The sequence below is a fragment of the Cataglyphis hispanica genome, chromosome 1 (genome assembly GCF_021464435.1).
Source record: "Cataglyphis hispanica isolate Lineage 1 chromosome 1, ULB_Chis1_1.0, whole genome shotgun sequence".
NCBI classification, from domain to species: Eukaryota; Metazoa; Arthropoda; class Insecta; order Hymenoptera; family Formicidae; genus Cataglyphis; species Cataglyphis hispanica.
Genome location: NC_065954.1, coordinates 9,465,792 through 9,491,908, shown reverse-complemented (window position 1 = coordinate 9,491,908; position 26,117 = coordinate 9,465,792). Strand labels below are relative to the sequence as shown.

At 29.3% G+C, this 26,117-nt stretch overlaps 1 protein-coding gene across 3 annotated transcripts in view; it reads right to left on the bottom strand.

Annotated features, from left to right (window-relative positions):
* LOC126849659 (serine/threonine-protein phosphatase 2A regulatory subunit B'' subunit alpha) overlaps positions 1-26,117 on the bottom strand; it is a 99,173-nt gene that overhangs the window by 27,237 nt on the left and 45,819 nt on the right. For all 3 annotated transcript variants that reach the window (XM_050591713.1, XM_050591704.1, XM_050591722.1), the window contains exon 5: positions 19,312-19,415. In XM_050591713.1, coding sequence (XP_050447670.1) covers positions 19,312-19,415 — 104 coding nt within the window. The remainder of the gene's footprint in view (positions 1-19,311; positions 19,416-26,117) is intronic.

Below are 26,117 nucleotides of genomic sequence, written 5' to 3'. Positions count from 1 at the left end.
GCTATGGCAACCGAAAAAAATACATACATAATGCGCGCTCCGTTTTATGTATGTAATCTTTTCATTATGTGTGTAATTCTTGTGTGTGATGTGTGTGTATGTGTGTGTGTGTGTGTATGTGTGTGTGTGTGTGTGTGTGTGTGTATGTGTGTGTGTGTGTGTGTGTGTACTAATATACATATAATAAAAAATGACATTATATATTATCATTAAATTTTTTTTAATATTCTATATAATATTACAAAAACAAACTCATAAATATTAATTATAAAGGAATATAGATTCAATAACTTTAATTTCAACAAACATTGTTACAATCCTGAATAAGTTCGAAAAAATTTTTGCCATAGGTCATTATTTATTAAAAACATATAAACAAATATGTATAGTATTTGCAAAGTGAGACTCTGATACTTCAGTATAATAAACAAAGTATAAAAAAGTTAATTAAGAGTCTAGCTCGGTAATCGGTGCGCAAGTTTAATTTATGTTTGGTATCTTTATTGGATTGCTTCAATCTGAAAAGCATAAATCTCCGATTGCGCTGAGATTTTAACCAAAGCTTGTCCTTAACTTGAGTATAAAGTACCTTGAAGGACTTTTGCCAACAAGGTCCCGTTTATCCCCTCCTCTCCCTCGTCTCAAAGTTCCAATCGGAGGTTTATGCTTTCGGAACTGTAGTCAACATAAATTATACTTGCGCACTAATTACCGCACTAGGCTTTCACTCAGCCCTTTCTTCTGTTTATTATATTTAAATATGTATATATAGTCTATGTAAAACTAGATCAAACGTAGATTGATAATGCTGAACACAATTTATATGAATATTATTATCCCTATTAAATGGTATGTCAGACACACATAGACATAGCAAAGAACATAGATAAAGAGGAAAGAGGGAAGAAGAAGGAGGAGAAAGAAATAGATTTTTATATAATATTTAAAAATATATAAACAAAAATATTTAGGAGGAGAAGCTCCAAATAAGCTTGTAACTTTCCAGCGAAGTGAAATCTACCCACTACCAACCGATACTCTTAATGTGACAAGAGTTCAGTTAGCCTAGTTTGTTCAAAACAGATTTCGCCGTATCTGCTATAAATTTTTGTTAGTAGAAAGAAACGAATTGCCGACCGATTCTTTTCAATTTGATTATATGGTCGTCTGCAGACTGTCAACAGAACTGTAACAAAGATTGTTACTATAACCTAACAGCATATTGGCATCAGAAACTAAACAAGATCTGTAATCATCTGCAACTCTTGCTCGGTTTCTGCTGCCAATCTGTCATCAAATTGCGCATGCAAGTAAATCTTGCTCGATTTTTGTCGCTAATTTGTTATCGAATTGTATCAGTAGTCTCTGCTGGCAGAACAAAAGTCTAATGCGGATACAAATGATGTTAATTTGCTAACAACTTCTGAATAAATCTGTTGACACACTGCATGTATTTTGCTTATTGGATACCTATTCTGTAAGATAGATAGCCAAGTTTATAAAACAAAATTTGTAAAACATCTATTTTGCAAAAATTAATTCTGCAAAAAGCTACAGATTGTAAAATATATCATAACTAGAGATTTAAGTAATATAATCTGTGACAAAGGGACTAATGTATCTATAGGAAGTTTTTATTTCTCAATTTAATAAATAATTACTAGAAAACTAGGAATTTGTTGACTAGAAAAATATATGCGGTGCTAATGACTGAATCAGGAATTGAACCCAAGTTTTTCGCTTTTCAGGAAACTATATAATACAATTCCATAATTTCAAAAAATATCAATATGTTTAAAAATATAGTTAAGGATATTTAAAAATATAGTTTAGAGATTTTTAAAGATTTAGTTTTTTAAACAAATATTCGGCAACATACGGTTAAATATTTATAATGTTGAATTTTCGAATATCAAAACATGATTATAAAACGAAAATTACCATGCATTTCATAAGCTTTTTACGTTTTTTTTATTTTTTGTGAATACTGTTAAAATTCACAAAATTTTGGAAATGATTATTGTCCAATTCAAGTAATTTTCATATTTGAGAGCACTATACGGATATTAAAAATCAATATAAATAAATAATTTAGGAGCAATGTATTTCAATTGCAATAAAATTTTAGAATACTGGCTTCTCACAAATAAAATAAAAACTTTGTTTATATATTTACTTGCTTCAATAATTTCTAACCCGCCAAGTTATTTTCTTAATAATCATATGTATAAATAATTATACATATTATATGTATAATTATTTATACATATATGTATAATATATGTATAGATAATTATAAAAATACAAATATAAAAATAACAATATATATTTATATATAATAATGAATAAGGTAAATATGCATATTAGGTTACACCTCACTGATGACTTTGACTTTGACATATGTTGTCAAGGACATGATCTTGAATAACTTTTCCTTATAAATTAATCGGCGGTCTTTTATAGTTTCCGAGATATGCGATTTCAAAGTTTCACAATTTTAATGATTTTTCTATTACAAAATAAGGAAAAATAAAAGTTGTATACATTGTATTTTCGTAGATCAGACGTAGAAAAAGTGTTTATTTACATTTCCAGATGGAAAACTCTTTGGGTTTTCTTACTTTCCACGCAAAGCGAGATTCAACGCAAACTTATGTGTCTAACTTTTTGATAGTGGATTATTAAAAAGTTATTAACAAAAAAAGTTTGAAATATACCAAAGTATAAGCATGGACAGAAAGTACGCGCACACACACACACACACATGGAGGTGGATCGGTGCAAGGTAGGCCTTCGGCTCCCCTCCCGCACTCACCCCGCCGATAGGCAGGGTCGATCTTGCTTTACAATGTAGCATGTACTTTGTAAGTTGTAAAGCTTGGTCCACCCTGCTTACTAGCAGGATGGGTGCGGGAGGGGAGCCGAAGTCCCATCTTGCACCCCACCCCGTGTGTGTGTGGTGCGCGCACGTGCTTCCTGTCCATGCATGTACTTTGGTATATTTCAAACTTTTTTTGTTAATAACTTTTTAAGGATGAATGACTGACGGCTAAAATTTTTTTTATGTTATTCAGACCTTGACAATATATGTCAAGGTCAAGGTCGTCCTGTGCTTTTCTAAAAGTAAATAATGACGGAAAATACATTAAAACTGTAAAACTTTAATCATTAGATATCTCAAAAATTATAAGAGATCGTCGATTAAGTTATAAGGAAAAGTTACTCAGGGTCATGTCCTTGACAACATATGTCAAGGTCAAAGTCATCGGTGAGGTGTAACCTAATATGCATATTTACCAATGAATAATAATAATATAAAAATGTGTATGAGTAATTTAAATATCAATTTGTCATTAAATATTAACTCACTTTTTTACAAAAATTTGTTGAATTAATAACAGTTCTATTACATATCTCCATTTCATTAGACAAAAAAATATGTTGTGATAAGCGTATTATTAAAAAAAATATGCAATCAACAAATTTTTATACTTTTCAAATAAGCTTTAACAAATCGGAGAATAGTATGTCAAATATTATTCTATATTGTTTATTTTAAAATTGCATATTATCTGTTGTCTTCTTCGCATCTTCGCATAATTTTATTTTATAATATTTATTAATGCATCGCATAAAATCGCTAAATAAATTATAATATTTCCGTAGCTTATATTCAATATCATCATAAATATCATTATAAATAACGTGTTTTTTAACAAGATAAAATATTATAATTATATGTTTAATATAAAAATTCGTATAAACTCATTTTGTTATTCACATAATACATTCTCTTCAGTAAATATTCACATAAGATCACCATCTTCAAAAATCAATAACCTTGACATATGTTGTCAAGGTCATGATCCTGAACATTCAACAGATTTTAGCCGTCGCTCGTTTTTTATTAAAAAATTATTAACAAAAAAAGTTTGAAAAATATAGCAATTATTTTGAGTATTGAAAAGCATAAACAACTAATAAATGTATGTAGTAACAGTACATGTATAAACAAAAGAAAGTCATTAGCAGTGAATAGTTGATATATTGAACAATTTTTTGTTTTAAAGCAGAAAATAGTTGATTGATTTAATAGATACATAAACTCATTATCTAGAAAAAAATTGATGAATTATACGATTCCACATAGGTTTGCAACTTTCTGCGTAAAGCGAGGTTCATCTCATATCGCCCTGTGCTTCGGTCGCGAAACGAGGTTTATAATTATATGATTTCACATGGTTTTGCAACTTTCTGTACGGAGTGAGGTCTATCCCATATCGCCCTGTGCTTCAGATGCGAAACGAGGTTTATAATTATATGATTTCACATGAATTTGCAACTTTCTACTCGGAGCGAGTTCCCTCCCATATCGCCCTGTGTTTCGGGAGCAAAACGAGGTTTATAATTATATTATTTCACATGGGTTTGCAACTTTCTGCATGAAATGAGGTCTATGCCATATCGGTCTGTGTTTCGGACGTGAAACGAGGTTTACCAAGCGAAGCACAAGGCGATATGGGATAGACCTCGTTCCGCACAGAAAGTCGTGACTTTTGAAGATGGTGATCTTATGTGAATATTTATTATAATTTTCTATAACTCCACCTGTAGTAAGTGCTGAACCAGTAGCTGCAGAAGACTAGTAACTGCCATTTTCAAAATAACTGCCGGTCTCAAGCCCGGATGAAGGAGAAGGATTGAAGGAATAGGCAAACAACTTACCCATCGTAAAAAAAACTCATATGCTCATAGAACTGCAAATCGAGCCTCGGATGACAGATGGAACCTACGGCAACGACCCGGCAAAAATAAGAAAAAAACGACTTTGGAAATCAAACAGACTTCGTTTGGAATGCTGGAACGTAACATCATGGAATAACAAAGACCAAGAAGTTATTATCAAAATAAACGCCCGCAACATAGATATATGTGAACTTACAAAAATAAAAAAGAAAGGAAAGGGAAACGCCAAATACCAAAATTATATTCTCTTTTATAGAATAGAAAAGTGGAGTTGAAAAGGACAACAGAGCTCTGGCCGGCGTGGATTTATTAATACACAAAAAATTTGAAAGTATAATAGACAAAGTGGAATATTTGAATCAGAATATATATATAATGAGCGTCACGCTTAAAACCGACATCGGAAAAATACACTTTATAAGCATCTATGCCCGGGATATAAGCAAACCCAAAGAAAAAAGAGAAATATTTTTTGAACAACTACAAGAAACAATGGATAAACTCTCAAATAGCGAAAAAATTTTTATTATCGGTGACTTTAATTCAAGAAATACCCCCCTTCCTAGCATTATGCAACGACTTAACGAAGTAACCGCCAATGACAACGGTGATATGCTCATAACTTTCTGCTCAAAAAACGAGCTGCGTATAAACAATACATTTTATCAACACAAATGGCAATATAAATATACATTCATAAACTCAAGAGACCAGAGATCAGTTATCGATTAGACATAATAACAAATAAAAATGTGCTGCCCAGTCAAATCATAGACGTGCGAACACTTACCACTGCAAACGTAAATACTGAACATAGTTTGATCTTATGCAAATATCGAACATATATGCAATTAAGAAAGAAAAGCCCTGTCGAATTTACATCAAAAATTATATAAAGTCATCACAAAATAAATCCACTCTAATTCTATATCAGAATAGACTCACAGGAAAGATAAACGATAACAGCATCAAAGAGGAAGATGATGTCGATCAAGCATAGAAAAAAAATAAAAACAAACATAATTAACATCTCCGTGATGCGGCGTCCGTAGCCGTTGGCATCAAAAAAGTAAATATGAATGGAAATAATAACATCAAACCATGGTTCACAGAGGAAATTAAAACGTTAGCTAAAGAAAGAAAAGAAGCTTACCTTACAATACAGAAGCAATTAGTCACAATAGGAACATAATAAGTACAAGGAGGTAAGAAATAGAGTCAACAATGAAAAGTCTGAAAAAGGATACTGGAAGAAGTTCTCTAGAGATATGAAGCACAATTTATATAGAGGCCAAAAGAAGATTTGGAAAATGCTCCGAAACAGAAAGAAGTCAATTAATGAAGAGGTACAAAGAAATACAATAATCCCAGAAACATGGACCGCACATTTCAGAAATTTATAGAATCATCAAAACCATAGTGAAGATGTCGAGCAGCCTGAAATTAATACAGACCTGAACGCAGAAACAGCGGAAGATGAATTTGATATAATTTTAAGCGATGTAAAGACAGCAATAATGAATTCAAAGAACAGAAAAGCCCTGGTGTAGATGATATAACAAACAAAGTGCTAAAATGTGGAGGATCCAGCATCCAGCATGAAATCACTACCCTATTAAAAAAAATCATGAATGACGGACGAGTATCGTAGAAATGGAAAATGTCTACAACACCAATATTTAAAAAAAGATCGAAGAAAGATTCGAACAACTATAAAGGAATAACAATACTCAGCTCCTTCCTGAAAATATTGATGAAGATACTAGCAGAGAAAATAACAAGAAAAGCTGATATAAATGAGGAACAGTAAAATTTCTGATATAATCAATCTATCACGCTATATTTATTCTAAGGCAACTAGTCAAGAAAGCAACTGAATTTAACAAACTTCTACTCCTATATTTTGCCGACTTTAAACAGGCCTTTGACAGAGTAAGTCTGAATGATGTCCTTAACAACATGCAAAAACGCAACATCAGCGAGAAATGCTCGATGGTCATTGCGGAACTAAACAAAAACAACAATCCAGGGTCAAAAACACCTTAATTGAAGCTACCATAGGGTTATAGCAGGCAGATAGTCTGAGTCCTAATCTTTTTAATCTTATAATTGACGAAATAATTAAAAGCGTAAAACACATTAAAACTGGCTACAATATGAAAAAGAACGCAATACAAATATTATGCTATGCAGATGATGCGAAGATAATAGCAGAAAGTGAGGATGACTTTCAGAGACTCTTATCTAGACTCGCAAGCACAGTATCATTTAATAACATTTAATATACTTATATCCACTGAGCAAACTTATGGTAATATCCAAAGAATCAATTAAATGTAAATTAGAAGTGAATAATAAAGTTGTGTAACAAGTCATGAAATTTATCTTGACATATAATAATCTAGCGATAGAGACTTGATAGAAGAACTCCGCGTACAAGCTAATAGAGCAAATGGGATAGCAGGATACCTGAGAGACATTGTCTGGAGGAATCGATATATGATTATAAAAAGTAAAGTAAGAATTTATAAAACGTGCATCAGACCAATTCTTATGCAGCAGAAATGAGAGTTGAAACAACCAAAACAAAAAGAGTCCTTCCAAAGAAAGCACGACAGAAATAGGATGTTGAGAACAATTAGAGAAATCAATTTGAAAGATAGAATGAGAAATGAACAAATAAGACAGGATTGCGAAATCCAGGACATAATGAAGTGGATCAGAACGAGATGGCGATGCTGGAGAAATCACGTAGATAGAATGGAACCGGAGCGGTTAATGACGTGGGCAAACACGCAGAAACCACAGAGTTTCAGACTATCTGGAAACCCGCCCAAAAGGTGACGAAAGTTGGACATCTGAATCACAAGAGACGTCGAGGAGCAGAAAAAACAGGACATAAGTCCTACATTAAGAATTAAGTCCTACATAAAATTAAGAAGACAAAGATAATTTTCTACATGTTAGAGATGTACCTTTGTCTATGTTTAAATCTTCCTTTACATTTAAAGTTACATTCAAAATTGCGTGTAGAAATAATTATAGATTAAATAATAAGTATAAATATAAAAAAATTATAGATTTCATCACAAACTGAAAACATCAGGCAATGTAAAACTTTATTTTGCAAACAAATGCAAGCCTATATATAAATTATATAATGTAGATCTTGTTTCTCACATTGAAAACACCGGGCAAAGAGTGGACTTTGCCTGGAAAATTACAAATTTATGAAGCCTCTTTTCTATCTACAATTTATTTTTCAATTTGTTACAATTGAATTTTTGACATTGTTGAACTTTGAACACACTATATACATGATGGATCTATTTAATCTATTAGAATATCTCAGAAACTTTGGGTTATCTTAAAAAATGTTTCAAATAAAAGTTGTAGAATGCAAAGAGGGTCATCAGTTAGGGGCAATAGTTTTTGGGCTCTATGTGGGCCCAATCAGGCTTAAATCAATTTTCAAATAGAAACTTCCATATTTTATTGCATATTTGTGTAGCTTACCTCGAAATCTTTTCAAAATTATAATAAAATATTTTTTCATTAAATATTTTTTGAGTTATTTTATATCTTGACCTAACATATTTTGATATAAAATATAAAATATCTCATAAAATATTTAGTTTTCGATAATCTTATCGTAAAATGTAAAGGTTTTCATTTGAAAAAATTGACTTGAGTCTGACTTGTGTTTACATAAGTCCATAGACCCAAAAACTAAAATGTCCTTCTTTGATAGCCCCTATTGCAGTCTACAACTTTTATTTAAAACATTTTTTAAGATAACATAAAGTTTCTAAAATATTCTAGTGGATGATTAAAATGGCCTACTCTGTATAAGTAATGTGTTTCTAAATATATGTGTACATAATATGAATAATATTACTCTATAAACTGTGTCCAGTTTTCAATTTTTCATTGTCAGTTTAAGTCCACACTTTAATTTATATAATTTATATTTGTTAATATCATTTTAATAAACAATGCGCGTATAGTGATCAGAATAACTTTGATTTCTTGATCAAAATTATTTCTTAACTAAATTATGTATTATATTTTATGACTAGTATGTTATTTTTAAAGATCAGTACATTTAAAAAAAATAATTACATGAGTTTTAGTTCCTAGTTAGAGTTTTAGTAGAGTTTATTTCCATTCTCTGTTCCTTCTAATCAATACATGTATACACATTTAAATTTTTTAATGCTATTTTCTCAGAGCTTTAACTACATTAGACCGGTATAACCGAAAAAATAAGTAATTTTTAAGTGTGGATTGCCGAAAAAATAAAAAAGCTGTAGACTTGTGGTTTGGTATTTTATTTAAGTACACAATGAAAATATAAAATATGTAAAATAAAAGGATAAATAATAATTTTAGTACCATTTATTAAAATGTTATAAAAAGTCAATTTTTGTCGCACCGGTCACTGGTCGATGATTCCGCCATATTGGATCGTATATAAAATAAAAAAAAATAATATTACTTAAGTGTATTATATTTTCTAAGCATTGACCGAGTTTTTTAAAAATTTATTGAAATTTGTCTGAAAAAAAAATTTTTTTTTGAACTTTTGGTTTGATTTTTGGCACAAAAATTAATTAATTTGTTAGTATTTTGCAAAATAATAATATTGTAAAAATCCTCGGTTATGCTTAGGAAATATAATAGACTTAAGTAACGTTATTCTTTTTTTTTGTTCTCAGACGATTTAATATGGCGAAATCATCGACACCATTACAAAATAAAAATTAAGATTTTTGTATATGGCACTAAAATTATTATTTTTCCTTTTATTTTATATCTTCATTGTGTACTCAAATAAAATATCAAATCACAAATCTACTTTCTTATTTCTTCGGCAATCCACGCTTAAAAATTATCAATTTTTTTCGGTCACATGGTCTAACCCCTTAAAGAAATGAAAAATGTTTTAAACTGTATATGCATAATAGATGCTTGAGAATTAAAAATTTTTAATTTGTAAATTGAAGTTTTAAATTTAAATTGAAAATGATAATTTTATAAATTTGTTATTGTATCCGTGACATTTTCCTTGTATTATATTTTCTATAATATTTAGAATTTTTATTTATAAATTCCTGGGCTTTTTCGGAAAATTGTCCATTAAGCAAAGATAAAACATTAACGACGTGAGGAATAAGCAGGGGCATAGTCAAGGAGGGAGCAAGAGTAGGTAAAGTCTGCTTTTGTAGCTTTTTTGCTTAAAAAATTTAGCAACTTATAATTTTATAAATAATAATAAATAATTTTATCTTTTTTAATATTCGCAAATTATTTGTAATATTATGTAATATTGTATTATTTACAATAATATTTTTTTATAAATATCATCCATTATTATTTTTTATCATCGGACCGCGACAACACATTTTGTTTTTTTGGATTGAGTCCTCTCCTATTATCTCTCTTTTCAGTGTTCTGTGTAATACATCACGTTTTTCTTTGTTTTACGCAGCCAGACGCGACTCGCTTTGTCGACTTTTCTATCTCTGCTTACTCCTATCACAGTAACTGTGTCTTAATGTTTTAATGATACCACAAGGTTTTCAAAAATTATTTTATTTTTACATAAATTAATGTGTGAAAGAGGGTTTGTAAGACAGGTTCTCCGCAAAACAAATTTGAATTTAATTTAAGTAAGTTACTTAAAAATTATTAAAAGTTATTTAAAAATTAAATAAATTTAATTACTCTTATAATCACGGGGATTTTCTGATAAAAATTTAAAATGTATTAATAATACATAATACAATATTATATGTATATATATATATATATATATATATATATATATATATATATTACAGCATTGTTTTAATACTTAATCCATCATTTTTTTGGAATGTGGGCAAAATATTTGATGTTTAATGTCTCTAACATTAATTTTTATAATTTGAAGAACCAAACAAATTTTGGACCAATTTTATGAAAATTAAATAAATATGTATTTTGAAATATTTTTAAAGCCTAAAATAGTAACTTTATAAATACTAGGTAACTTTATAACCTTAATTTAGACGTAATTTTTTTTTTAAGATAATAAAAAACAGAAAATCTCTTTTCTTATAAAAATATTATTTTAAATTATAATCTGGAAAAATCGTAAATTTATTTTAAAGAAATAAAATAAAAATGAACTAATAATTAGTTAGGAACACATTTTTTAAATAATTAAAGACTAAAAACAAATATGTTTTCTCCATTATTATTATTGAATAGTATATTATAAATAGAAATAATATATTATTTCTTTACAGCTTTAATACTATTATATATTTTGCCCGTATTGTAAATAAATAACTGTAGAATAAATAAGATGACGGATAAGAAAAAATAATGAAAGATTTATGTATTTTTAAAAAATGTTAAAATTTATGGTAAAAGTATTTTTGTAAATAATGAGGTCAAGAATCCCGTCATGATTTTAACTAAAAATGGGTAAAAATTAAGAATGTTTTTCATTTTTAGTTATGGATATTCCTAAGTTTTTTTCTAAAAAAAAAACTGGTCCACAAAGTCTAGAATCATCTAGTACATTATCGTTAAATGAATTAATAGAAGTAGAAAATACTAATGAAGAAAATGTATAAATTTTTTTTTATTTTCCCAGGAGATTTACCTTGAAGGGGAAATGCAATAAAGCAAGTGCGTCAGAATTATACCTCAAACGAAATTCTCGTTCATTTCGAGCTAAATGGTTCTCCAAATTTCAATGGTTGCAATATTCACCTGAGAGAGATGCAGCGTTTTACTATGCTTATATGCAATTTGAAATACCTGGTAATAAAGCGAATATATTTACTAAATCAGGATTTTAATCATGGAAATATGCGTTAAATGCAAGAGGTTTTCCGAGACATGAGAAAAGTGGACACCATTTACAAACAATGGCTCTATGGCAAGAAAAGGTACACAGAATTGACTTCTCAATCCATTTCCATACTTATTCTCAAAACGCTCAAATCGTTATAAGCTCGAAAAATCGTTATAAAAAGATCGTTATTATATTAAATCTATTGTAGAAGTTATTCAATTTTTAGTGATAAATGAATTTGTCTTGCAGGAACATTTTAATATTGAAGACTACGAAGAACGAGATCATTTTAAAAATTTGTTTAAATATACTTTGAAAAAAGAAACAAATATTTTTCAAACTATCACAAAATTTTTCAAATCATTACAAATCCCAAAAAATTCAATCCACACATCTTCAGAAATATAAAATGAGATTATAGCTGTAATTACAGAAATTGTGCGAGAAAATATTGTCCAGGAGATAAACAGCGCCGACGTAAATTGGTTTACTTTATTAGAAGATGGAACGAGTAATAAAAACAATAGAGAAACTATATCAATTGTTATTAGATGTAAAAGAAGGCAAAGTAAAAGAATCTCTTTTGATTTTAACAACTAATACAAAATTAGATGCGGAGACATTTACACAAGAAACTTTAAAAGTTTTAAAAGAAAACAACTTACATACAGACTATCTTCTAAGTCATATTATGACGGGGCAAGTATGATGAGTGGTAAAGTAGGAGAAGTTTTGGCACGTATTCAAAAAGCAGTTAAAAGAACCGTGCCCTATGTATATTGCTTTAATCCCATTGCATTTAATTGTTGTAAGAACAATCTCCGAAATTATTATTCTAAAGCATTTCTTTGACCAATGTGTCACATTGCATGAGTTTTTTCATCATGCCAAGGTAGCCCAATTATATGAGAAAAAAAATATGTGCGACTCTTAGAGCAGCGATGGTCGAATCACTTGGCAGCGGCTAAAGTAATTCTCGCTAACTATAGAAATACTTAAAACACTGAAAGAAATTCCAAAAGAAAAGTTCAATAGTGACGACGTAGCAAAAAGTGTAAGGCTGTTTAATATTATGAAAAAACTTGACTTTTGTTTTGCTATGGTTCTAGCAAATAAAATATTATTGATGCTGGAATCAGCCGATGCTGCACTTCAAAACAGAAGCATTCTGTTGTATGAAGTTGTTGAAATAACAAAATCTACTGCAAAACCAACTGACTTAGATAAGAATTAACGAAGATTTTATAATTCTCTGGATGCGGCTATAAATTTATTACCTTACTATGAAGATGTAAATGAAGATAAAAGACAAAAAAAAAAAAATTTTAAAGATTTCATCGAAATGGAGACTTTACCAAGCGGTAGTAGGAGTTTTGATGAAGTCGATAATATTAAGAACCGCTGTAAAATGTTATATTTCGAAACATTAGATATATTGCTATCTGAATTAAAGCGAAAGTTCGATAGTAACGATAAATTGATAGAAGCAGTATCTAGTATAAATGAATTTGATCTAAACTCAAATATTTGTCTGAATTAGGAAAGTTTAAATTTGTTCATTTTCGCTATTTGGATAATATAGTAATTAATAGATAATATAATAGTTTTCAATTATCTTCTTTAAGGAATTAATATACCTTCAAAGGAAGAATTAATGGATAAGGGAGTATTTGCAAAGAAAACCTGATAAAGACATATTTAAAACGTTATACAATCAAAAAGACGCATTCAAAAAAACTTATGAACTGTATACAACAGTAATAATTTTTGAATGCTCGTCGACCGTAAATGAATCCTTATTTTCTACTCTGACAAGAATAAACAGGCCACAAAGATATTCAATGTCGCACCAAAAAATGGCAAGTTTGATATTTTGAAAAAGAAAAAAACTAAAATTACAGATTTAAAGTTTTTTTAAAAAAATTTCATTAAAAAAAATAAAAAGCTACAATTGTATTAGTGACAATTATGGTCATGCAATTAATCCAATTCAAATTAGCTTTTGCGTTTTTTTTTCTGATAATTATAATTATATATAGTATCTAGTAAGTACTATCTACCAAATGTTTTTTTATGTCCCTAAATATTGTGATATTATTATAATTATTTATTTTAAAGTTATTATTTTTAGTTTAAAGCTATTGTTTGGTTTAACTAACTTGTATTGGTTTAAACAATACAAGTTAGTTAAATCAAACAATATCTTTAAACTAAAAATAATATCATCTAGTATCTTTAAACTTAAAATAATATCAACTAACTTGGTTGGTTAAGTATTAAATAAATATTATTTAATATTTACTTTTTAGTTTAAGTATTAAATAAATATTATTTAATATTTATTTAATACTTAAACTAAAAAGTTTTATTTTGTTTTGTTTTTTAAATTTGTTTAAAGTTTAAATATTAAAACTACATTTAAAAAATGTAAATTTTACATTTATTTAATTAACCCAACTCACTGTAATCCTATATAATTATTTAAATAAACTTAAGAACATTTTTAAACAAAAAAATATATTTCAAAGTTCATTGTTGATCGTTGTTAATAATACTTTCTCGAAATTTATTATTTAAGAGCTTTAAAATAGGTACTATTCTTGCTTATTCAATAAACAAGGATAGGTATCATGTATTACTTTGGAGTTGTGTATATTATTTTTAGTTGTTTAATTCAAAAAATAGTTTTAACTCAAATAAATATTAAAAAATTTTATAAATGTATGATCTGTCCTGCCAATTTTTTTCCTGCTCTGTCAGTTTTCTTGCCTGCTCTAATATTTCAACCTTTAATGATATTCTATTCATATAAAAAAAATTTAGCCCGTTATTTCAAAATTTACGGAAGTTAGAGCAACCACATTCTTTTGTGCATATACACACACACTTACGGACATTTTGTAAAAAAATATTTTTTCGAGGTTTTAGAATATTTTAAACACATTGGATCAAAATTTAAAAAGAGAGAGAGAGAAAGAGAGAGAGAGAGAGAGAGAGTGGGATGTGTGAATGAGATGTGTGAAAGGATTGGAAACATGATATGAGCCGGTCCCATGAAGCGGAGGTCCCAAGTTAGAGTAGGGCAAATAGCGTTGTGTGTGTGTGTAGGTAGATTAGAGTTAGTTAAAGGTTAAGGAGGGTAAGTTAGAATTAAGTTAGATGTAAGTTATAGTTAAGATAGTTGTAAGTATAGTATGTAAGAGATTGTAACCCCAAGGGGAAATAAAATTTATATCTATCTATCTATCTATTAAATTTATAAATTAACATATACTAATAAATTGAAACTTTAGTAGACTAGTTAATTATTATTATATCTTTTTTGACGTTTTTATATAAAACTTTATAAAATTTTATATAAAATACAAATATTTAATATAATAATACTTTTATTATATAACATAACAATAATTTTCATATAACGTGGAATATTGTATGAATAAGTCTGGATCCATATACACTACTAAAAAAAAATAGGGAACATTTTTCATATTTTAAAATTTGGATTATTTTCAAACCTAAATTATACATTACTAAAAAAAAATAGGAAACATTTTTCATATCTAAAAATTGGACTATTTTCAAACAAAGTTAAAACTTGACGAAAAATCATTGTACACAAAATTAAAAAACCATTTTAAAGCTTGCAGTTTTAACTTTAACGCACTATCAGTAATTTTTAATATTTTTTTATCTTGTTTGTTTTGTACTTTAAAAAAGAACACATTGTTTTGTTCTTTAAAATTACATATATTTGACACTCTGCAGCTCGATAAAAAAATTCTCGAAAAATTCAACTTAAATTCCATAAACTACAATATTTTGCCTACAACATGCTTTTTTTAAATTTTTCTACAATTTTTTTTGACCGAGTTTGAAATCTGTATTTTTTAAAAATGAAGAAATGATAAAAATTCTTTAAAAACCACCAATAGCGTTAAAGTTAAAATTTCAAGCTTTATAAAATGCTTTCTTCATTTTTTATCTACGATGATTTTTGATGGAGTATCGACATTATTTCTAAAAAATACAGTTTAGCTTCAAAATCGTGTAATTTATTAAAAAAAAAGAAAGTCTACTTTAATTGTATCGTACATCTTTCCTTGTGTATATCTTGTGTCCGGTTACTCTGGTGAGCGCAATTTTTTCTTCTTGAATGAGCGTGTCATCTTTCAATTGCTTTAATTTTACTAATGATATAGTATAGAGCCTGAGTCATATAACATTTGTATTTTCTCATTCTTTATCTGTCGCATGGGAAATGTTACTAATAATAATTCGTTTTTTGCTCGATTACATGGAGCTCCTTTTATGTGCGTAACTCGATATTCTGTCACGTTTTCTTCCTAGAGTTATCTTTTTCTTCTCCGCTACTGCTACCGTCGGATTCCGAATTTCGTTTGAGTTGACGCGGTAATCTTTTTGAGGAATTTTTTCGTTTGATGTTTTATTATTTTTCTTTGATTTATCCGCGTATGTCCTCGGTCGTCCGTTTAAGCTCCAACATTCTTCATGATTGTGCCCGGATTTTTTGCAGTGTTTAATATTTATTTATTGTGTTTATTCGTGAGGATCTCTCCGGTTTTGGGAGCGCGTATTGACTTCGACAGTCGCGTCCGTAATGTCCGTTTTTTCCGCATTTAAAGCATTAAGGGGTCGAACTTCGAGTTTGTCACGAATTACTTGATTCGAATTTATTCTTAATATAAAAGCCGTTAGATTTTGTTGTCCAAGTAATTTTTTTTCGGCACTCGCGCCCGTTATCGCCTCTTGAACCGTCGTATATTTTTGAGCGCGTACGAGCACCTTGAATCGTTGCGAAGTCCGATTTGAAAATTTATTAATGCTCGTTTCTTAATTGTTTCGTGAATTGTGCTCTTTGAGTGTGCGGGGTGTACCTTTCCTTCGATCATAGAATCGTACAATTTCATTGATAGTAAATCAACTCGTTGTCCAAACGCGTGCGCGATTTCATTTAATTTTTGCTTTAGTGAATTAAATTCGATTTGTAAATGTGTGGTACTTTGTTTAGTCTCATAACAAGTCTCGAGTTGATGCTTTAATTCTTCGAACGTTTGTATATCTCGCGTCTCCAAATCCTGCATGGTTTTTTCTTTTAGTTTAGTATATAAAATCGCTTGCATTAACGATTCTTTGTCCGCGGGATTTATGTTTCGGACGGCGTATGTGCAGGCATTTACAAATTTTTGTAACTTATGTCGTTTCCGTCAAATTCGGGAATCATCGTTCTAGCTTCTTTTAGTAGGTACGTAATGCGGTGTGACGCTTCTCCTGTTTCGAATGTCGCGGTTAGTCCATTCGTATGTTTCATCAAACGTGTCGTTATCGCGTTCTCTTCTTGCGATAATCTTGGTGGAGTATTTCTCTCGTTATGTCTTCCACCGCGGTCATTCGCCGATTTAGAGAGTTCATACTTGCGCGTAGGTCGTTTAGTATATCAAGAAGATGCGCGTACTCTATTCTTTCTTCGCGATTTACGGGAGATGTATTATTCACCTCCGCTATAGTTTGGCCCATTTGTCGGATGGATCGACGCATTTTCAATCTCGCCGTCTACTGTGCCTTGCGATATATTCGCGGGAGTGTGATCTTGTGGAAATCGTGCTTCGGCCATATTATTTGCCTGAACACTATAAATTTCTTCCATCAAATTTATCGCTTTCGTACGAGGTTAACGAAAATTCGCGTCGTAAGGATACTCTATTCGGAGTCCTGCTAATATACGGTCTCTTACGTATAGTCTCGCGTTGAGTGTTGTCAGTGGGGTTGTCAGTCGTGTTATTCGGGAATAGGCTTTCGTTGAAATTATTAAACGGAAATTCGCGTTCAGTGACGACGTTTTCCGGTAGCTTGGTTTCGCTTTCGCTCAAATATTGTGTTTCTAAATTTCTTCGCGCGCTATCTAATTTGTCTCGCGGCGATAGACATAGACTAATTGCTCGTCGTGCCGGTTCGCTAAGTAACCTCGATCGGTTCGCAATTAGTCGTTTCGGTACGTTAGAGCCTTCCGATGCCTTCATGCAATTATAATTGTTTTACAGATTTATAGTAATAAGATGGCTCGCATGTTCGCTCGCAGACATTGCTAACCTTCACTCGGCGGCTGATACGACTAACGGCTCGGGGCTTGTTGTACGGGGTCGTTGCTCAGGAATGATGCGTTGTCTGTTGAGGTGTCGTGGATCTGCGCTAGTCCTTGGACACTGGCGATCCTATCAGCTGCTTGACTCTCGTCTGACTGCTTATCGTACGTCTATGTTGCTTCCATTGTTGTCCGTCAGCTTTAATTTATTGTTTAATGACGTGCCTTTTCCTTTGGGTTCTTTCAGGTCTTTCCGGCTTTTCCTGACAATCCTGTGGCTAGATCCCACCGCTGCCACCAATTTTGTTGTGCCCTTTGGAAAGGCATGGGTAATTTTGGGATCGTTAGCTTGGGATCGTTAGCCGATTGAGAACTAGGAAGTTCAAGTATGGTCAGGATATCCAGCTGGTTTGTTGTGGTAAATGTAACCTTTCTTTAGTTATTTTATACAAAGGTATATATTTTCACTGTTCACTACACAATAACTGTTAAAGACTCGATACAAATCAATGTTAATGGCTACCCGATATAATATTAGATTAGTCACTCCCCGATGTAAATCGGTAATAATCTTTGCCCGATATAAAATGATAGTGATGACTGCCCGCTGCGTATTACCGGTGGTCTCTTTTATTACCTCCTTTTCGATGATATTTGAAGGGGATCCCTTAGCGACATGACCATATATGGTTGTGTCGCTCATTTCGAATGTTAGGCCAAAATGCAAGCTATAATATGGTTCGATTAAAATTCTTTGCATTTCCGGTGGTTCAATCTTCTTCGCGCTCGCATCGGCGCGTGGCTCGCTTCGTCAGCGTTTCGCGCTCGTAACATTATACGCCTTTTGCGATATCTCGTTATAGTCGGAAGACGTATTAAAAAAATACTTTAAATTAATAATATTTAAAATTAACGATAATAATAATAGTTATAGCTAATTTTGTGCTATAACAGTATCTATTCATCAGGGTATCTATTCTGATAAAAAAGAATACCTAAAAACTCTCTGATCTTCCAAGTATTGTTCAAAATTTTAAATAAAACAGATTTAAAAAATTTTTTTATGCAATTTTCTAAAACAATTTTTTATTTGTTTTTTTTTTATTACATGTTTTCTAATGTTTTCACTCATACGCCTCTTAAATTTCAAGTGCAAGATTTGTAAATATATTGAAAAAGAACTGAATAAATTTTTAAGAGTAAACATTTTTCACTTGCGCAAAAGTTTCATTTTTTTAGAACTAAAAATTACAATAAGAAATATGTACTTCATATTTTTAAACAAAAAAGTAAATATATATATATATATATATATATATATATATAAATATATAAATATATATTCATAATATATTTGAAACACATAATTTACTTAGTTCGTCGATTGTTTATGAGATAAGAGCAAAATTAGTAAAAAGAAATTTTTTTTTTAATTATCTGGCAAGGGTCTCAATCATAAGAATTCTCTGATGTTTTTCAGATACAAAAGAAATCCTTGAGAATTTCAGGTTTTTCATGTTTTTCTAAAGAATAGACATCCTGTTCATAATTGCGCATTGAGATGTAATATTTTTAATAAAATAGACAATATAGATTACGTTTCATATCTTACTCTTTCCAAAAGTCCAGAAATGCATTCATCTCGACGGTTCCTTTCTGGTCACCACCCGCTGCCAAAAAAAGTGGTACTTTCCAGTATAAGGGCAAGTCACAAGCCTAAGTAATAGAGAAACAGAATCGATAGAATGATAAAGTATTGAATATTAAGGATAATCTCGCCGATTTTAATGTACTTGAAGTATACTAGAGAAAAAGTTTTTTATCAAACATTAAATGTTGCTCATATCTAATCTAAACTTTAGTTTTAAAGTTATAAACATCAGAAAATGTCCCACATTCTGGTGCTTTGAATATGAAACAGGGTTTAAAAATGTACAGTTTTATGTAAATTTTTGGCTTTCCTTATAAAACCAGATCCATCGTCCATCATCTAGTACTTCGAATGTAAAACAAGATTAAAAAATTGACAATTCTGTATAAATTTTCATTTATTTTAAAAAAGTGAGGTTCATATTGCCCACTGCTCAAGATGCGAAGAAAGATCTAAAAATAATTATATTTTTTTTAATTTTCTATATCAATAAAAATAACTAAGTAATATATAAGACGCAAATGATTAAAAATTCATACAAAAATAAAGATCATGCAAAGCCAAAACACTGTTAGAGCGCAAATCAACATAATTCACAAATTCTTTATTTTAACAATATTCTTTCAAACATTTTGACCATGGTTCTTTTCTGACATAGTAAATAATCGTCGAGACAATCAATATATATATATATATATATATATATATATATATATATATACAAATAGTCAACAAGGGAAAGGAGATCATCGAAAGTGATGGAAGATGTATGGGGGAGAAGCGAAAATAAGATTGGTGGAGGAAGGAGAGGGAAAATAGATACTACTAGTAAAAATGGAAGACGAAGACGACAAAGAGAAATTGCTGGAGAAAGGGAAACAAATAAGAAGAACGTGGAAGATGAGGTGAAATGAGGATCGGATGAATGGAAGAAGGAAGATGGATGAAAGGAAGGAGGAGAAGAAGGAAAGGAAGAAGCAGGAAATAGAAGAAGTATATCGAGCGAGGAAGAAGAGAGTTATGAAATTGTAGAGACCACAAGAGTCAGATTGAAAAGAAATTTTCTTTGTAAAGGATCGGATACGCTCCTAAATAAAAAAGCACCTTTGTAACCCTATAAAGAAACAAATAAATACCAAAGAAACAAATAAAGACCAAGAATGAATGAATGAATTATGACGAAATAATTAATATAACAATATAGTGTTCCTCATTTTAAAAGTAATATTTAATATCTCGAAAATTAAAAATTATATAAAAAATATTTTTAAAACTGGATTTTGAAGGCAACAATGAAATAGTAATCTTTTGTATTCTTTTAAAAATAGATATCTACATTTTTTAATAAATCAACTATTATTAATTTATTATTTTCTTCAAAAACAACTTTGTTTAATATATTGCTTTATTTGTTTATTAGTTTAAAGTTATTTATCCAAAACTTTCCGTAACTCGCTCTCACAAGGGGAAACCAGACATGGCCTCCTCCTATTTCGTCGAGACTGATATATGTTATAGTTCTACTCTCCCACTAATTTATGGTAAAGTGTAAAATATGACCTAACTCTCAAGCATTCGCGAAAAAACACGTTTAAAAATTTGCGTGGACCTTATATACCGAGATATAAGTACACATTTGCAAGTAAGCAGCATGGCTTGGTGTATAAGGCGCACGGTTACTACATTTATTGGTTCGATTTTGATTTTTTAAAATTCTTTTTTCTTAAATTCTTGTGAATTTGTAATAAATTATTATGTTATGTATTTTTATTATTTTAAAAGACAAATTAATATTATTAATTATTTTAATTATAAAATTTATTTAATTTATTCAGTTGCTATGTGATAGAAGTTAATAAACGTAATTAATAAATAGTTAAAAAATATAATTTACTTAATTTTAAGTTTTGCTACACAATAAACATCTTATAATTATAAAAAAGAAAATACAAAGGTAGTCAATAAGAAAATTTCAATTATTTTAAATTATATGATTTTTATTTTATTTAATAATCATTCGGAATTAGATTTATTATCTGACTCATTATATATTTTAGGATATTTATCGTAAAAACATTCAAAACATAATTTTTTTTACAGCATTGAATAAATCTTATAGTTTTACAGCCGCACAATTTTTATAAGATTATTATGAGAAAATAAATATCACACATATTTAAATATATCAGTCTTTCTTCTATTAATTTTGATGCATACGAAGTACATAAAAGTATCGGTTTAAAAACAGGAGTTCTCAATTGATTCAACAGTAATGAATGTATTTTATTACATTTTCGCGAGTACCAATTTCTCGCTCTGTTGTAATAAAATTAAACAATTTTGCAATTGCTTAGTAAAATTTTTTTTATTAACTATTTATTAATTGTATTTATTATTGTAACTTTTATCGCATAGCAACTGAATAAATTAAATAAATTTTATAATTAAAATAATTAATAATATAAATCTGTCTGTTAAAATAATAATAATACGTAACATAATAATTCACTACAAATTAAGAAAAAAGGAAAAAAAAATATTTTAAAAATAGAACCAGCAATACGCAGCGTAGTAGCTGCACGCCTTATTCACCAAGCCATGGTGAAGCTGCTTACTTGCAAATGTGTACTTATACCTTGGTATATAAGGACCACGCAAAATTTTTAAACATGTTTTTTGCGAATGATTGAGAGTTGAGTCGTATTACTTTACCATGGATTAATGTGGGAGCAGAACTATAATATATATCAGGCTCGGCAAAATTGGAGGGGGTCATGTCTGGTGTTCCCCTTGTCAGCACTATTCAAGATTAATAACATGGATATAGCGGAGATCTGATTGTGTGCGTGTGCATGTGTGTGCATATGCGGTGCGTGTGCGTCGGTGTGAGGTCACACGGCACATATATATATATGTGTATATCATGGCAAACAAAGAAAGATCTGAAAAAGACAGACACTATTATTAAAGATTCAATGTTTAAGGAGGAAAAAGAAAGTGACATAAATTATAGATTCTTTCATTAATTTTATTAATTTTGCATTTGTTTTTTCTTAAATTCTTTCTCGATTTACTATTATTTGATTAAATATCAATTATTCAAATGAAACATTGGTGATACTCTTTTTATTTACCCCAAGCCGATTGTTCAAGTAATTTATGTCGCTTTTTTCTTACATAACGGTTGTTGAGTTATTTTACAATAGAGGTGTCTCTTTTAATCTAAATTTTCTTACTATTTCTTATAATTGGCTTGAACTTTTCCATAATGTCAGACTATTCGCTTAACACAATTGTCTATATTTTGTACACAGGATTTTAAAGAGCAAAATCTGATAGTCTATATAGCACATAGCCAATTGGAAAGTGAATTTTGGTTGACACAATTGTGCTAGTTATTCTAAACATCAGAGACATGCGCTGATTTCTGATTTATTTTCGTCGCGATATTTTCTCACCTTCGTTTCTCCAGGGGGATAAAGAGAAGTTATTATAATAAATTTCAAATAGAGATTAATTTAATATAGGACCAAGTAACTTTCGTGCCTTGCGCATATAATCAGTTTCATAGAAAACTTATTTTTCTATGAAATTTACGCACTGTTATCCACATCTAGCCCGCGATTATTTAAAATTTGTGATTTTCATTTTAAAACCTTAATTTCTTAAATTGTAAAATATCTAATTTTAAAAAACATTATTTTGTTATTTTTCAATTCTTTTCTTATAAAATTAGATTCAGTATCACAAAAACATTCTACAAAATAAAGCCTGATTTTTTTCACTTGAATTTCACAAAAAACAGCACGTTATATCGTCGAATCGTGCATTTTTGACATAGATATATTACATAGAGCTTTATGTTATCTCTTAGGCTTTGAGCCGGGTGTGTGTGTGTGTGTGTGTGTGCTAACATAAATAACAGATTTTTTTCCCTTGTGCCTGCGCTATTTTTATTAAAGATGGTATCTTCTACATAAAATAAAAGAGATTATTTTCTCAGTCGTCGGAAAAAAATGCGCGACTACACATGCGCGAAGGAGGAAAGTATCTTATTAGCTTGGCATACGGTAAGAGAGATAAAGCTCTATTTACATCTATGATTTTTGAGCGTTGCACACAAAAGTATTGACAAAAACAGTTAAATATCCAATTTTTTAAAGTTTAACAAGTTTAAACGTTTAAATATCAATAAAAACATGTAAAAAGCAAAAAATCAACATTTTATCATTTTTCAAGAAAATTCCTAAAAATCGTCAATTTCTCATACTGCTAGAATATGCTGAAGCAAATTGTTCAACATTTTCATCACTAAGTTTAGTTTTACATATATTTAATAAATGATATTAACTTTAAATAACTTCTGTGAAATAATTTACCTATTAACTTTAAAATAACTTTTTTATTTTTATTTTTGCGTACGCCACGTTACACACACACACACACGCACGCGCGCGCGCACACACACACACATAACAGGATAGAGAATATCCTATCCTCATCTATTTATGTTGTTTATTTTGTATAGCGCTGATTGTGAAAATAAATTATAGAATAAGTGTTTTTAATGAATAACTTTTAAACAACTAAAATTAATTCTATGCAATTATATTATCTATAAAATGTTCAAATCATTATATTATATCACCTTCAAAACCATAAACTCCTTTTGTTAAATATTTTTTTTATAACTCTTATAATTAGTTTTCTAAATATTGAAATCGAGTTTTATTTTTAAAATAAAACACTATATATTAAAATAAATATTTATGTATTTGTAAATCATGTTAACATAATTAGTACAATTATTTTAATTTTTATTTATCATTAATAAGTGAAACATTAAAAATGCACATATTTTTTTAAGACAAAATTAAAATAATTGTGCATGAAATGGGCTACCTGAGAGATGATTTTGACATGTTGTTTGACATGTTGTCAAAGTCATAACTCTGAATAACATTTAAGATGTTTTACCATCGGTCGGTGTTTATTAAAAAGTTATTAACAATTAAGTTGTTAATAACTTTTTAATAAACAACGACGTAAAAAAAGTTATTAACAAAAAAATTATTAACAATATAAACAAGTATTAAATGTGATAATCTGAACTTCTCTGAGCGTGAATTTTATATTAGTTGTATATTTAAGTATTTATGTAAATGCATGGATGATGAAGGAGCTTCGCCCTTCGCCCTGTACTTCCATCCAAAAAAATTCTAACCTAATCCAAACATCTTAGGAATGGAATCATATTTAAAACAAATCATATTTGCAAACAAAGACTGTTGAAAAATCGCAAACAATATTTTTCAGAATATTCATCACACTATATACAAAAAGAGCGGTGCACTTGGACATAGTATAATTGGATACGGTGCAAATGACCACGTTACAAATGGACATGAGATTTTGCACACAGTTCAATTGGACACAGTGCATTTGGACACAATAATTTTGGATACAGTAGCTTTTGGACACGTAAGTAAATACGCATCGTTTACTTGGACACGGATAATATATATCAAAGTCAACCATGAAAATGCTCACTTTATGTATAATTATTAAAAATAATTTTAAATAATTAAAAATATTTTATATGTATAATAATAAAAATAAAAATTTCTTCATGGATATATTAAACATAAGATTTTAATGTTGGTAAACATTTGCAATTTGAATTTGTCTGTTGAATAAACATGCGTAATACATAAACATTTTTGTTTTTACAAAACAATAAAATATCACTAATAAAAACAAGTTATAAAATTTAAGAAAATCTAAGTTTCTAAAAAAAAGCTTTGAATTCTAACAACTTAAAATGGTATTAATAATAAAACAAAATAATATAATATTTTTTTATATATTATAATTTTAGATAATCAGCAAAAATTGAAAATAAAATTTTTCAAAAATTAAAAAAAATAAAATAATAAAAATAGCTCCTATGAAATAAAACAAAAATTAATGAATGCGCTTGAGGAGCGGATGTCCATGTAATATATTCATAGAATCATACAATTCGCAAATAAAAACCTTCATAAAAATATTCTTATATAAATAATAATAACAAAAGTCGCGAATCGCAAAAAAATAATTAAAATTAATAATGAACGCTACATTTCTGTCCTTGATCGGATTCTCTTTAATAATATATAAATAAAAATAAAAAAATTATAAATGATAAAAATCAAACGGTAAAAATCAGAAAGTGTCAAATATATGTTGCTATTGCTATAGATATTCCAAAAATACGGCAGCTTAAATCGAGAATCATTAGCTATTACAAAGTTTAATCCAAAACTTTTGAGAACAAAAATTGAAATCAGACAACCGCTTGAAAACTTAACAGTGATGGAAAAATGAAAACTGAGAAGTAAATTCATAGTTTTACAAAAACGCAACTCACTAAGGAGGAAGGTATAATAGGCATAAAATCAAAGCCGTGTACAAAATTCGCATAATAGTAATGCTTCGCAGCAAGACTTAAACTGCCGAGCGAGTGCAGAAAATAAATACATATTGTAGAAGTGAACAATGATTGATTTTTGTATTTTCTCGGTTAATTTAAGTTGGCGACTATCTAAATATTATCTTTCTTCTTTTTCAGGTTGTTAGCCGTGACAATGTTTAGGCCTTCGGCCTCCCTTCCGCACCCATCCCGCCGACAGGCTGGGTGGACCTTGCTTTACATTGTAATACAATTGATTTCGCACATAATTATTTTAAAAAAGTGTTAGTCGTCGGCCAATATCATACAAATGTGT